Source organism: Lepidochelys kempii, chromosome 14 (genome assembly GCF_965140265.1).
Source record: "Lepidochelys kempii isolate rLepKem1 chromosome 14, rLepKem1.hap2, whole genome shotgun sequence".
NCBI lineage: Eukaryota > Metazoa > Chordata > Testudines > Cheloniidae > Lepidochelys > Lepidochelys kempii.
The window spans coordinates 35995680-36009306 of NC_133269.1; the positions used below are offsets into that span (position 1 = coordinate 35995680).

A 13627-nucleotide genomic window follows, 5' to 3' on the forward strand; every position below is an offset into this window, starting at 1 on the left:
TAACAGGGCTGTTACTCTGAAACCTGTCGTTACTTTGTGTAATGACCCATCCACTCCCAGTCTTTATTCAAGCCTAAGTTAATTGTATCCAGTTTGCAAATTAATTCCAATTCAGCAGTCTCTCGTTGGAGTCTGCTTTTGAAGTTTTTTTGTTGAAGAATTGCCACTTTTAGGTCTGTAATCGAGTGACCAAAGAGATTGAAGTGTCCTCTGACTGGTATTTGAGTGTTGACGTCTGATTTGTGTCCATTTATTCTTTTACGTAGAGACTGTCCAGTTTGACCAATGTACATGGCAGAGGGGCATTGCTGGCACATGATGGCATATATCACATTGGTAGATGTGCAGGTGAACGAGCCTCTGATAGTGTGGCTGATGTGCTTAGGCCCTATGGTGCTGTCCCCTGAATAGGTATGTGGGCAGAGTTGGCAACGGGCTTTGTTGCAAGGATAGGTCCCTGGGTTAGTCTGAAACCTGCAAAGAGAGAAAGGGGCACTTTCCTGCCCAGCCCCCTGGGTGGGGGAAGGGCTCTGTTTAACCCAGGCTCATGTTGCAGCCCAGCCAGGGCTGTCCCAGGCACAGAACCGCCCTTTTCCTGTAACAGACACTGAACACGTGAACATTTCAAATCGCTGCTGAGGCTGCAGTTTGCAAGGGGCGGGTTGGCTGCAGGTGGGGTGCAGGGAGCCCGGGCCATGGCCATGGCCACAGAGGGCTCTGCAGTGGAGTCCCTGCAAAGAGAGCTGGCTTGCTCCATCTGTCTGGAGTACTTTCAGGACCCGGTGTCGATACAATGCGGGCACAATTTCTGCCGAGCCTGCATCAGCCAGTGCTGGGAGGGATCGGTTAGAAACTTCTCCTGCCCCCAGTGCAGAAAAACTGCCCGGAAAAGAAACTTCAGGCCCAACAGGGAGCTGGCGAGAGTTATCGAAATAGCCAAAGGGCTGAGTTTCCAGGCAGCCACAGGCTCGGGAAGGTGTGAGAAACATCAGGAGGCTCTGAAACTCTTCTGTGAAGAGGATCAAACCCCCATCTGCGTGGTTTGCAGAGAGTCCCAGGCTCACAGAGCTCACCCGGTGGTTCCCATCGAGGAGGCTGGCTTGGATTACAAGGTAAGGAAGCTCTGTCTAGGGCTAGAGAGTTTGTGCCTCGTTTTATTTGTTTGAATAGCACTGTTATTTCAGGGGATAAAAAGCAAGAGTCACATAGTCCTTCAGACACAGGACTTTGAGACTAAACCCTCCCAAGGCAAAGAAAATCTCACACGCCAAAATACTTCAACCCACTCAAACCTTTTCTCTTGGTTCAGGAACAAATCCAGACCCGCCTGCAGACCCTGAAGGAAGAGAGGGCAAAGCTTCTGGGATTTAAAGAGACTGAAGAGGGGAGATGCCAGCAGCATCTGGTAGGTGCCTGTTGTTACGCAAGCAGGGACATGGATTTGGGGGGCTCTGTGTCTGGGGGACTGTCACTCTGTGAACAGGGGAGGTAATTGTTGGTGGAGCTTGGCTGCCTGTGTGTAAGATGGTAACTTCTGAACACTGCTTCTGATCCATGCTAAAATTTCAGGGGATGCTCTAGGCCAGAGCCCTATAGATTTGGGGGACAACTGGGACATTCAAAGAGGGGGCAAAATGGAAGCCACCCTCATCTGTGGATGGCCCTTGTTAACACATTGCAGTATAACAATAACTCTGCTCATCTTCCCAATAGAGGGTAACTGTGTTCACACCCTGAATTACAAAAGGAACAATTGCTGTCCCTGGTGGGGGGAGCCATGGGGCGGGTACTTAGCCTGCAGGGGAAGCCAGAGGAAGGGGAGAGAGACAAAAGACCCCTCTGGCATGGGTGTGGGGTGGGGGATCGGGTCCCTAGCATGATGGGGTGAATTGGAGACCCTGTTCTGTGTGGGGAAAGGGCCCCTGGTGTGGTGGGATGAATTGGGGATTCAGCTGGGTGGAAAAAGGAGCCCTGGCATGGTGAACTGGGGACCCTTCTCTGTGAGGGGAGTGGAAGGCCCCTGGCATGGTGGCCAGAATGGGGGACCCTGCTGTGTGTGTGTGGGGGGGGGAATAGGGCCTCTGGCTTGGTGAGAATGGGGACCGTACTGTGGGAGGAAGAGAAAATGGGGGTCATAGAATATCAGGGTTAGAAGGGACCTCAGGAAGTCATCTAGTCCAACCCCTGCTCAAAGCAGGGCCAATCCCCAATTTTTGCCCCAGATCCCAAAATGGCCCCCTCAAAGATTGAACTCACAACCCTGGGTTTAGGAGGCTAATGCTCAAACCACTGAGCTATCCTTCCCCCCAAAACTTCCACTAACTTGTGAAAAACTTACTCGCTTCGCCCAACATGGGGCTCGACCCCACAACCCTGAGATTAAGAGTCTCAAACAAGACTCTGTTTCAGCCCGGTTTCGAACTGGGATCCTTTCATGTGTGAGGCGAACGTGATAACGACTAAATACAGAAACCACTTAAAATATAAAAGAGGGCTTGTCCGGGATTTGAACCCAGGCCCTCTCACACCCAAAGTGAGAATCATACCCCTAGACCAACAAGCCATATAGTCACATCACCTGTGTCTTTGCATGTCTCTCTCTGTGGGCTGGATTGTGGCAGTGACTCCCTGCCCTGCACTGGGGCTGGGGCAGGCCCAGGAGAGGGGCCATGAGCACTGGCCAGTGCATGCATAGGGCCTTGGCCCTGCTTCCTTCTCCCCTTGTCACTAGGGCCACCAGCCTGGAGCTGTCCTGGCAGGTCTGCAAATGTGGCCTGTCCCGCACATAAGAGAGAGGCCCATTTTTCTCCTCCATCGCATGCCCCTTAGGCACCCTGATGGGACCTGTCTCAGTCGGGGGTCCGTGTGTCCCCATTTGCACATGGCTGGCTCTGTGTTTGAGTGTTGGAAGATCAGGGTTTTCCTCAGAACTTCCAAAGTCTTTTGTCCCCCTCCCCGCCCTCTCACTAAGCCTCTGCCAAGGTCACTGTGAGTCCTGCCCTTCCTGCCACTGGAAAGGACTCAGATGTGCAGACCCCCTTTTATCCCAGGACAGAAGGATCGGGTCAGATATGGGGCTGCACCAGTCAGAGTCACCAGGGTCAACTGCAAGGCTCTAGGAACCCTGGGGAGAGTAGCAGGCAGAATATTTCTATTTCTCAGTATCTCAAGTGCTGCATGTTTCGATGTATTGATGTCGAAATTCTCCCCCCTGCTCCCAGTGTTGCCCGACTGTCCTCACGTCCCCGCAATAAGACCCTGGGCTTGCCTTTTTGAGCCCAGACAAACGCTTTCCTTATAGGTTTCAGAGCAACAGCCGTGTTAGTCTGTATTCGCAAAAAGAAAAGGAGGACTTGTGGCACCTTAGAGACTAACCGATTTATTTGAGCATGAGCTTTCGTGAGCTACAGCTCACTTCATCGGATGCATGCCGTGGAAACTGCAGCAGACTTTATATACACACAGAGAATATGAAACAATACCTCCTCCCACCCCACTGTCCTGCTGGTAATAGCTTATCTAAAGTGATCATCAAGTTGGGCCATTTCCAGCACAAATCCAGGTTTTCTCACCCTCCACCCCCCCACACACAAATTCACTCTCCTGCTGGTGATAGCCCATCCAAAGTGACAACTCTCTACACAATGTGCATGATAATCAAGTTGGGCCATTTCCTGCACAAATCCAGGTTCCCTCACCCCCCTCCCAAAAAAAAAAGTTTGTGTGTGTGGTTTTTGGGAGGGGGATGAGGAGGTGAGAGAACCTGGATTTGTGCAGGAAATGGCCCAACTTGATTATCATGCACATTGTGTAGAGAGTTGTCACTTTGGATGGGCTATCACCAGCAGGAGAGTGAATTTGTGTGTGGGGGGGTGGAGGGTGAGAAAACCTGGATTTGTGCTGGAAATGGCCCAACTTGATGATCACTTTAGATAAGCTATTACCAGCAGGACAGTGGGGTGGGAGGAGGTATTGTTTCATATTCTCTGTGTGTATATAAAGTCTGCTGCAGTTTCCACGGTATGCATCCGATGAAGTGAGCTGTAGCTCACGAAAGCTCATGCTCAAATAAATTGGTTAGTCTCTAAGGTGCCACAAGTACTCCTTTTCATTTTCCTTGTAAAACCTCTTCCAAGAAAACATCTCTGTAAAATCTGAAATTCGCTCCACAACTAGGAAACTAAACAAAACCTCCACTTGAGCAATTTAACTGGGCAAAATGGGAAGAAAGTAAAGATCTAGCAGCACCAAATTAAAAAACAAATAATTTCAATACAATCTGGGTTTAGTTTGGTTTTTTAATTATTACTCTTATCCACGCTGGGTCCCTGAACTTCCCTTTCACCTGTTTGTTACAGAAACAGACACAAGCTGAGAGGCAGAAGATTGTGTCTCTATTTCAACAACTGCACCAGACGCTGGAGGAAAAAGAGCGACTCCTGCTGGTCCGGCTAAAAGAGCTGGACAAGATGGTTGTGAGGATACAGAATGAAAATGTCACCAAACTCTCTGAGGAGATTTCCTTTCTCAGTGAGCAGATCAGTGAGATGGAGCAGAAGTGTCAGCAGGCAGCGAATGAATTCCCACAGGTGAGAACTCCGATCTCTGCAGCGAAATGGAGATAGGGTTTTCCATTGCTTTGTATCAATCTTGATTGTAGTCCGTTTTCGTGCTGTGATTTGTCAGGGTGGCAGGAGAGGCGGATAATTATGGATCTTTTAAATCAAAATAAATAAACTCTATGAAGTTTGTGATCAGACCTCTTTTGGTCCAATGTCTGGGCACCTCACAAATATTAATGAAGATCTCCTCACCAGGGTCTATAGTAGGTACGTTCTATCACCCCCATTTCATGGATGAGGAACTGAGGCCAGAGAGACTAAGCGATTTCCCTAAAGACATGGTCCCAAAGTCTCTGACAATGACAAGAACTGACTCTGGGTCTCTTGAACCCCATTCCTGTGCCTTCATCATAAGGCCAGCCTTTTTCTCCAGCTCTGTGTGGGCCAAGAAGGGGTCTTGGGTCAATGCTTCAAGGCAGTTGTGCTAACCCAGTGTTTCTCAAACTGGGGTCTGCGGACCCCCAGTTCGCCGGCCCCACTGATCAACTCCTGCTCCTTTCCTTAACTCCTTCCCCTCCCTCCCAGGGAGGGGGAGGAGTGGGGATGTGGCGTGCTCAGGGGAGGGGGCGGAAAGAAGCAGGGAAGAGGAGGGGTGAGGTGGGCCTTGGGGGAAGGGGTGGAGTAGGGCAGGGCCTGGGACTGAGCAGGGGTGGAGAGTCTTGGGGGTCCACAAAAATTTTTAAATCAAAATGCGGGTCCTTGGGTTGCTGAAGTTTGAGAACCCATCAAGAGGTCTGCACTGGGATTGATGGTCCAGAGCATATTTATTCATTATTAGTTTACATTCACTGCTTTGTGCTTCAAAGGGACAGTGACAAGAAGGGGTAGAATGAATGAAGGTGCAGTAAATATACCTGAGGTTACATTGTTCATTTTCACTTTCTGATTAAAAAAACTAGAGCAACATAAAATTAACCAGGCAGACATGACATGGACTTAAAGATGGCTAACTGACAGGTTTCAGAGTAATTGTAGACAGGGAATCATCACTGAACACGTGTGTTTCTAGTGGGGTCCCTCAAGGATCGGTTCTGGCCCTATGCTATTTAACATACGCTATTGATGGGACAGTAGATGGGGAGGGCTCTCAGCTACTACAGCAAATTCTTTCCCAGGTGTCCGGCTGGTGGGTCTCGCCCACATGCTCAGGGTCTAACTGATCGACAGATTTGGGGTCAGAAAGGAATTTTCCCCCGGGTCAGACTAGCAGTGACCCGGGGGTGGGGTTCGCCTTCCTCTGCAAAGGGTCACTTGCAGGTTTAAACTAGTGTCAGTGGTAGATTCTCTGTAACGTGGAGTCTTTAAACCATGATTTGAGGATGTCAGTACCTCAGCCGGAGGTTAGGGGTCTATTACAGGAGTGGGTGGGTGAGGGTCTGTGGCCTGCAACATGCAGGAGGTCAGACAAGGTGATCACGATGGTCCCTTCTGACCTAGGAATCTATGAAAAAGTGTAACCAGGTACAGAGATTTATGTAGTGTTAGTTTTCATTATTAGCACTGTGGGACTGAACTTCTCTCTCTTTCTCCCTCTCTTCCCCTCTCCCCTCCAGGATGTCAGAAGCACCTTGAGCAGGTATGTGTTGCCTTCTCACTCCTCACTCGGGCTTCACTGTGCTGAGAAGGGTTCTAGACAAATGCATGGGGGAGGATTAAAATTCAGACCCCAATCTTCCTCGGCTGAACAAAATCCTGGGCATAGTGCTCTTCATTTAAGGCCCCGTGATTAATCATCCTAAAGGCTGGGTTATTCACCTGAAAATAACTCCTTTCCCCTCCCTGGAACTGGTCTTTCTCCACATCACAACTGAAGCATGTTAACTGGACCTGTGGGGGAAATTGGTGCCTTGACTGACACTGTTCTGAGGCTGGGATCCACAGAGCAATTCAGTCACCTGGCCTCTCAATCCAGCAGTCTTCACTATCTGAAATTCATACTGACAGGTGATGTGATACATTATATGTTATAGAACAATGAATTAGAACATAAGAATGGCCATACTGGGTCAGACCAAAGGTTCATCTAGCCCAGTATCTGTCTTCCGACAGTGGCCAATGCCAGGTGCTTCAGAGGGAATGAACAGAACAGGTGATCATCAAGTGATCCATTCCCAGCTTCTGGCAAACAGAGGCTAGGGACACCATCCCTGCCCATCCTAGCTACTAGCCATTGATGGACCGTTCCATATATTTATCTAGTTCTTTTTTGAACCCTGTTATAGTCTTGGCCTTCACAACATCCTCTGGCAAAGAGTTCCACAGGTTGACTGCAGTCTGTCTCTCTAGGTGCAAGAAGGGGAAGTCCCAGCACCCAGTGGAGATTCCTCTTGAGCTGGAGGAGTTCCTCAATGAATTCTCTCAGGGGAACAGTGTCAGGAAGACGCTGAAGGAATCCAAAGGTACTGAGGCAGGAAATGGAGCTGTAACTCTGAATGCAAGAGGGGGCGGCTCTGCCTGATCAGCTGTAAAACGAAACACCCAAAGAGGTCAGGCAGCTGGTACAATATCTGAATCAAGTGAAGATTCTGGGGAATTATCCTTTTGACTTAGCAGAAATGACATGAAGGTGATTCCTTGGTCAAGAACCTGCATATGCTAATTATTGAGGGATGCAAAGTCTTTTGGAGGACTTAAACTCTATCGTTGTTGCCAAGGGCCCATGTTGTGTTCTGGATTCTGTTTAATTTCAATCTGGCTTTCGTAGAAATTTTCTCTAGGTGCAATTCACCCCAAACAGAGTGACCAACCTAAGGGTTTTTCCTCTCCCTCTGGGTACCTCTGCATCTTTCCTGTAATTAAACCACAGTTCTCCCCCTCTCTCTTTTCCCCGGACTCAGAGGTCTCTGTGCCCTCTTCTTAGGGGTGAGAGGGCAATCTCCTCAGGCATAGGTGCCGACAGGGCAGGAGCACCCACAAGGAAAAAAATAGTGGATACTCAGCATACACCAGCAGCCTCCCCACCCCCCCATCAGCTCCTCCCGCTTCCCCCAGTGCCTCCCACCCACTGCGATCGGATCACATGCCGGAAGTGCTGGGCAGGAGGAGCCAGGGCAGGGGCACTTGCGGGAGGGGGTGGAATGGAGTGGGAGGGGGTGGGGCCTTGGGGGAAGGAGAGGAGTGGGGACAGGGCCTGGGGCGGAGCAGGGGTCGAGCACCCCCTGGCAAATGATAAAGTTGGCACCTGTGTCCCTCGGTGCTGCCTCTCTAAGGCCCGGGAATAGATTGCTCTGGGAACAGGTTCATATTGTCCATATTGCGGAATACATGTATGTGGTGGCAGAAGATCTGTTTGCATTGTCTGTGGGGGGGATGGGGGGAGGGTTTAAGAAATAGTTATGAATGAAGAGAAATAGCAGCTCCCCCATTAAAAATAAGGCCGAGGTAGTTGGAGTGACTCTTGCGGAGCCCTGTAAGCAGAGGGCGCTGCTGGGTTCGGAGCCGGGCATGTCGCCAGGGATCGGCCGGAGGTGGTGGGGGTTGTCCCCTCTCCCCATGGCTGGGTGGGGAGGGGTCTCTCCAGCTGGTGCCTCTGACTCCTCCCGCTGTCAGATTCTTGTCAGTGTGCTGCCCCCTTCTCCTTCCTTGCTGGGGGGGGCGGGGGGGGGAATTTCCCAAACTGCAACTAAAGCTGATGCCTCCATCTGGGCATCCTCCCCTGCTCCGTCCCTGATGATGGGAGTGGGGGAGAAGGCAGAGGGGCAGCCAGAACAGCACCCTTCTAGACTGTGGCAGGAGGGGGCTGCAGTGAAATCCCGGCTCAATCCCAGCACAGAGGCAGCTGCCTGGGACTCAGGACAGCGAGGCAGGAACTCAGGGAGGGTCCCAGCGAGGACGGGGCTGCTGGGAAGTGTGAGAAATGGTCCCAGCGTCCCCCAAGGCTGAGCTCTGCCTCTAACACTCCGACTCTCTCTCCCCCCAGTGAATGTGACTCTGGATCCAGGCACAGCTCATCCCGAACTCACAGTGTCTGAGGATCGGAGAAGTGTGAGGTGGGGAGACAAGCCGTGGCAAGTGCCTGACAATCCCAAGAGATTTTACGCTCAGCCCTGTGTGCTGGGCTGTGAGGGATTCACCTCGGGGAGACACTACTGGGAGGTGGAAGTGGGGGATGGGGGATGCTGGGCCGTGGGGGTAGCCAGAGAGTCTGTGAGGAGGAAGGAAGAGATCAGCCATAGCACTGAGGAGGGGATCTGGATTTTGTGCCACTGTGTGGGTGAATACTGGGCTCAGACCTCCCCTCTGACCACCCTCTATCTGAGCTGGGACCCCAGGAGGATCGGGGTTTTGCTGGACTATGAAGTAGGGCGGGTGTCTTTTTTCGACGCGGACAACGAGAAACCCATCTTCACTTTCCCCCCGGCCTCCTTCGGCAGGGAGAGAGTCCGCCCTTGGTTCCGTCTCTGTGGGGAGGACATGCTGCTCCGACTGTGTCCCTGAGGGGCAGAGCGGGACAGCCCTCCTCCTCTGCCAGCCCCCATCTTGAGGCATTTGGAGGCTGAAGTGTATTTCTGGCTTGCCAAAGCAACCTCGAGACAGGAGCGAACTGACTAGATGCGAGAATGACTTTGACCTGCCTGTTGGTCCCTGTTCTCTGTGATCCCAGAAGGCTGTACGTTTCTGCCGAGAAGGGGGTTGGGGGGGGGGGAGTTGAAGTACGATTTAGTGTATCACAAAAGGAGCTCTTCTCTGTTGTACTGGGCAAAAACGACGGAAATAAACACAGATCTCTTTTATAAACTGGGGTGGTGCTTTCTTTTCCTGCCATGCCTACTGGATTCAAGGCAGGTTACGTGAGGAAAGATTATTCATAGTATTAATAGTACAGTAAGAGCTGTGTTATCCGGCGCTTTATGAACTGGAAAGCTCTATGAGCCGGCATTTCTGGTATCTCCCAATAGAAATCTTCAATCTAGTAACCGGGACTAGTTTACTGCCCAGGAGGTTATGCAACTGCACATTCTGCACTTTGCTTTTATGCAAAAGAGGCAGAAGACAAGGCAGCAAGGGGATATCAGGGATTTAGTCAAAAAAAAGCCGCTTCCAGGGTGTGTTGTAGGGTCGGTATAGATCCAGCCCAATCTCCTACACCTTCTACATCTACTGTACGGTAATTGGTGTTGATAATGCTGACCGTGAGGCACTGCAAGATCCTGAAGTGCCTTCTGAATCAAAAAAAGATTAAATTATGTTAAGTAAAGCTTTAGTGTTCAGGGTATTTTTAGTGATCTGGGTGTACGCCACGCTCTGCCCATAGTGAAATGCAGTGTCATAAGATAACCTACTGTATAGAAAAAGCTTTCCCTGTATATACCTAAGTGCTTGAAGAAACCAACCACTCTGCCGTGCAGTACTACGACTGGACTGGGGAGTACCCATCTACTATTTTATACCGAATTCATTTTATTGTATTCTTATTCTTTGAAAATTGGTATTTCATTGGAGAGTATAACACTAAGTTAATTGGAATTTTTGACTAACTGGTACCTCCATTCCCCCAACATGCTGGATAACAAAGCTTTTACTGTATAAATCTTTATTTATGTTATCATAGCAGCGAAGGACCTCAGTCATAGACAGCATGCAAACAGAACACAAAGACAGTGCCTGCCCTCAATCCCTGTGTAGCTAGGTCGAGACTCCCTGGTGCAGCGCCTCCTGCTGGTCCTCTGGGAATTAGCTCTTTTCCAGCATATGGAGCACCCTCTGCAGACCAGTGTCTCGCCTCCCAGACCCCAGTGCCCCTTACCCTTGGGTTTCTACCCCCAGCGGTATCCCACAATCTGACTCTCCCCTCCCAGGGGAACCCCCAATCCACTAAACCCACCTTGCCTCAGTGGCTACTGCCAGTCATCGTCTCGCCCCCACTCATTGGGGCAGGCTGCAATCTGTAATGGCCAGTCATCGCTGGCAAGGGGATAGGACCTGCTGCCTTTGCCTATCCCCAGGCTACCTCTCTGCAGCCCCAGTACCTTTTGTAGGCCTTCACTAAGGCCTGCAGCCTGGGGGTTCACCAGGCTAGAGCTCCCCAGCTCCCTTTGCCTTTGCCCTTCCCCAGCACTGCTCTGCTTCAGGTACCTCAGCCTAGCCTTTCACAGTCACAGCCTTCTCCAGAACTGCTTTTAACCCTTGTTTTCCAGGAATGGGGCAGTTGCCCCACTACACCCTGCTTTCCCCTGATGTCTGCTGAAGCCAGATTTTCAGGCCTGGGTGCATCAAGTGCCCAGACACTATGGTGACAGGGGGCCACCCACGTACCTAGGTAGAGAGGGGCTGGGAAACTCCTGTGTGTGCAGCTATAACATCACAGCTGTTAGAGGGGATCAAAAGTTGGAACTTCAAACCCCTAATCACCCACCCCTTCCCCTTGCATTAAAGCAGTAAAGCTTTATCCCCAACAATAGGGGGAAGTAATAGGTATTAGAATTATTTCTATCCTTTCTTTCTTTCCCACAAAACAAGGCCCATCAACTTAAACAGCACAGCTTGAGAGGAATATATGAAGCTCAGTTCCCCTTTCACGTTAATATAAATCAGGAACACAGCAGAACCTGCAAGTTACAAACCCTCAGGAATGGAGGTTCATTACTCTGAAATGTTCGTAACTGAACAAAACGTTATGGTGGTTCTTTCAAAAGTTTACAACTGAACATTGACTTAATGCAGCTTTGAAACTACTATGCAAAAGAAAAATGCTGCTTTCCCTTTATTTTTTTAGTAATTAACATTTAACACAGTACTGTGCTGTATTTGTATTATTCTGTGTCTGCTGCTGCCTGCTTGCGTACTTCCGGTTCCAAATGAGTTGTGTGTGATTAACCCATCAGTTCGTAACTCTGGTGTTCATAACTCTGAGGTTCTACGGTAACTCACTGGTGTCATGGGGGATCAGTCTCTGCTCTCAGTTTTACCCATATTCATTTAGCAGAGCTGGAAACTAATCCACATATGGCCATATTCTCGGTTGGTGCAAGTCAGCAGAGCACCAAGGAAGACATCCCCACTTTGGGAAAGCATTCACCACATTACACATTCACCAAGTTAAATAAAAGTTAACAATGCTGTTCAGTAAGAGGAATTTCTTTCCCACTAAACATGATGATATGTGATGCTAGCTTTTAATGGAGGGTGGAAACCCTCAAAATGTAGAAACATTATATAGAAGGAAAAGTTCTAAAACTGTTGGATCTGGAAATGTTGAAATGTTTTGTTTCACTGGACATGAAATAATTTATTTTGTGATGTTGACATGTCAAAATATCAGTCCGAAGCCCAATGTTTTGTTTAACTTTTTTTTTTTTTACACAAAATCAGAATGTTTCAACAAAACTGACCTGTTGCCACAAAATATTTTGGCGTTGAAACCACGTATATTAGCTGGACAAACGTTCAGACAAAATATTTCAACCGGCTCCTATGTGATAACAACAACAAAAATTTAAATGAGAATAATTATGCCAAAGGGAAGAGAAAGAAGCCCTTACAGGCAAGAAAGGAAGAATCACAAAAGAGCCCATGATGTCCTCTAGCAATCCACAAGCATCCAGGAGCCCCAAACACTTTTGAAGCCCTGCCTGCCTTAGCTGTGTCTCTTTGACCTCTTCATCACACACCCAAACCTTCAAGGGGAAGGGCACAGGGAAATAAAGTTCATACACTAACCAAATAGTTACAGGTTTCAGAGTAACAGCCGTGTTAGTCTGTATTCGCAAAAAGAAAAGGAGGATTTGTGGCACCTTAGAGACTAACCAATTTATTTGAGCATGAGCTTTCGTGAGCTACAGCTCACTTCATCAGATAGTTCATCAAATAGTTACAGTGACACAGAATTACCCTAACATATGCATTCTCATTTATGAGTGCTCTCTGTTTTCCAGTGCTGGATAAATCACTGCGGGGGCCATTTTCATTCCCCCCTAGGGAAAGTCCCAGCAGCCGTGATGCTGCATCATGATATTCGCTGTGAGTCCTCAATCCCTGTCTACACAGTGTTTGCGCTGCTTTAACTATATTGGTTTGAAACTGGTATAGTTAAAGCAGAACACCTCCCCTTAGTATGGATATACCAGTATAAAGATGCCTATACTAGCATAGTTTAGGGCTTGTCTACACTACCGGCCGGATCGACGGGCAGCAATCGATCCAGCGGGGATCAATTTATCATCTCTAGTATAGACTCAATAAATCGACAGCCAGTCTCTCTAGCATGAACTCCGGACTCCACGTAGCTGAAATTGTGTGACTTAGATCAAACACACACACACACACACCCGCCCTGTAGTGTACACCAGCCCTTGTAAATTTAGGGGAATAAGCTATGTTGATATAAGCACCTTTATTTTGATATAACTAAGTGTTATACCAAGTTTACTAAAAGAGAATGACAAAGGAAAGAGAGAGACAAGGCGGGTGAGGTAATACCTTTTAATAGACCAAGTTCTGTTGGTGAGAGAGACAAGCTTTCAGGCTTACCAGGCGGGATCCCAGCCCTGCAGAAGAGCTCTGTGTGGATCAAGAGCTTCTCTCTCTCACCAACAGAAGTTGGTCCAATCAAAGGTCTTATCTCACCCACCTCATCTCTCTGATATCCCCAACGTGTCTACAACATAAAGGAAACAGAGACAGATGCACAAAGAGAGAAAAAGTCAGACAGTGAAAAAGACAAACAAGGACAGAAAGAGAGAGAGAGAGATGGGCGGATTGGATGTATTTGTGGTCCACATTTAAATACAAGGAGACCAGCCCAGCAGTGCAGTTGCTCCACATCACAACCTTCATCTTCAGAGACTTCTTCAGCCTGCAATGAGCCTACCATGAAAACAAGAAGCCTCCATCACAGCCCTAGCTGGGAATGTGACATTTCCTCAAGGCTCAGTGAAATCCAGAGATAGAGATCCTCTCCTTGGCATCAGGCTAGCTAAGTGATCAAAGGAACCATGCTTAAGGCTCTGTATGCCTTTCTTGAGCTGGGTATTCTGGTCTGTAGGTGGAGGTTGGGTTCACATCCT

General features: G+C 49.0%; 1 protein-coding gene and 1 non-coding gene across 2 annotated transcripts; one reads left to right on the forward strand and one right to left on the reverse strand.

Moving 5' to 3' along the window:
* The first annotated feature begins 643 nt into the window (after positions 1 to 643).
* LOC140898402 (E3 ubiquitin-protein ligase TRIM39-like) lies at positions 644 to 9359 on the forward strand. Its single transcript, XM_073312207.1, has 6 exons — positions 644 to 1112; positions 1310 to 1405; positions 4359 to 4589; positions 6176 to 6198; positions 6909 to 7021; positions 8542 to 9359. The coding sequence occupies exons 1-6, from the start codon at positions 696 to 698 to the stop codon at positions 9057 to 9059; spliced, it is 1398 nt and encodes a 465-aa protein (XP_073168308.1). The 5' UTR covers positions 644 to 695; the 3' UTR covers positions 9060 to 9359.
* TRNAP-UGG (transfer RNA proline (anticodon UGG)) lies at positions 2492 to 2563 on the reverse strand. The gene has a single exon. It is a non-coding gene; the product is annotated as a tRNA-Pro (tRNA).
* Positions 9360 to 13627: the final 4268 nt, after the last annotated feature.

Bases quoted from the DNA above. Each gene is read 5' to 3' on its own strand.
- LOC140898402 (XM_073312207.1), top strand. From the start codon at position 696: ATGGCCATGGCCACAGAGGGCTCTGCAGTGGAGTCCCTGCAAAGAGAG. The intron at 1,406-4,358 runs GTAGGTGCCTGT...TGTTTGTTACAG, and splicing joins GGAGATGCCAGCAGCATCTG to AAACAGACACAAGCTGAGAG. The intron at 4,590-6,175 runs GTGAGAACTCCG...TCTCCCCTCCAG, and splicing joins CAGCGAATGAATTCCCACAG to GATGTCAGAAGCACCTTGAG.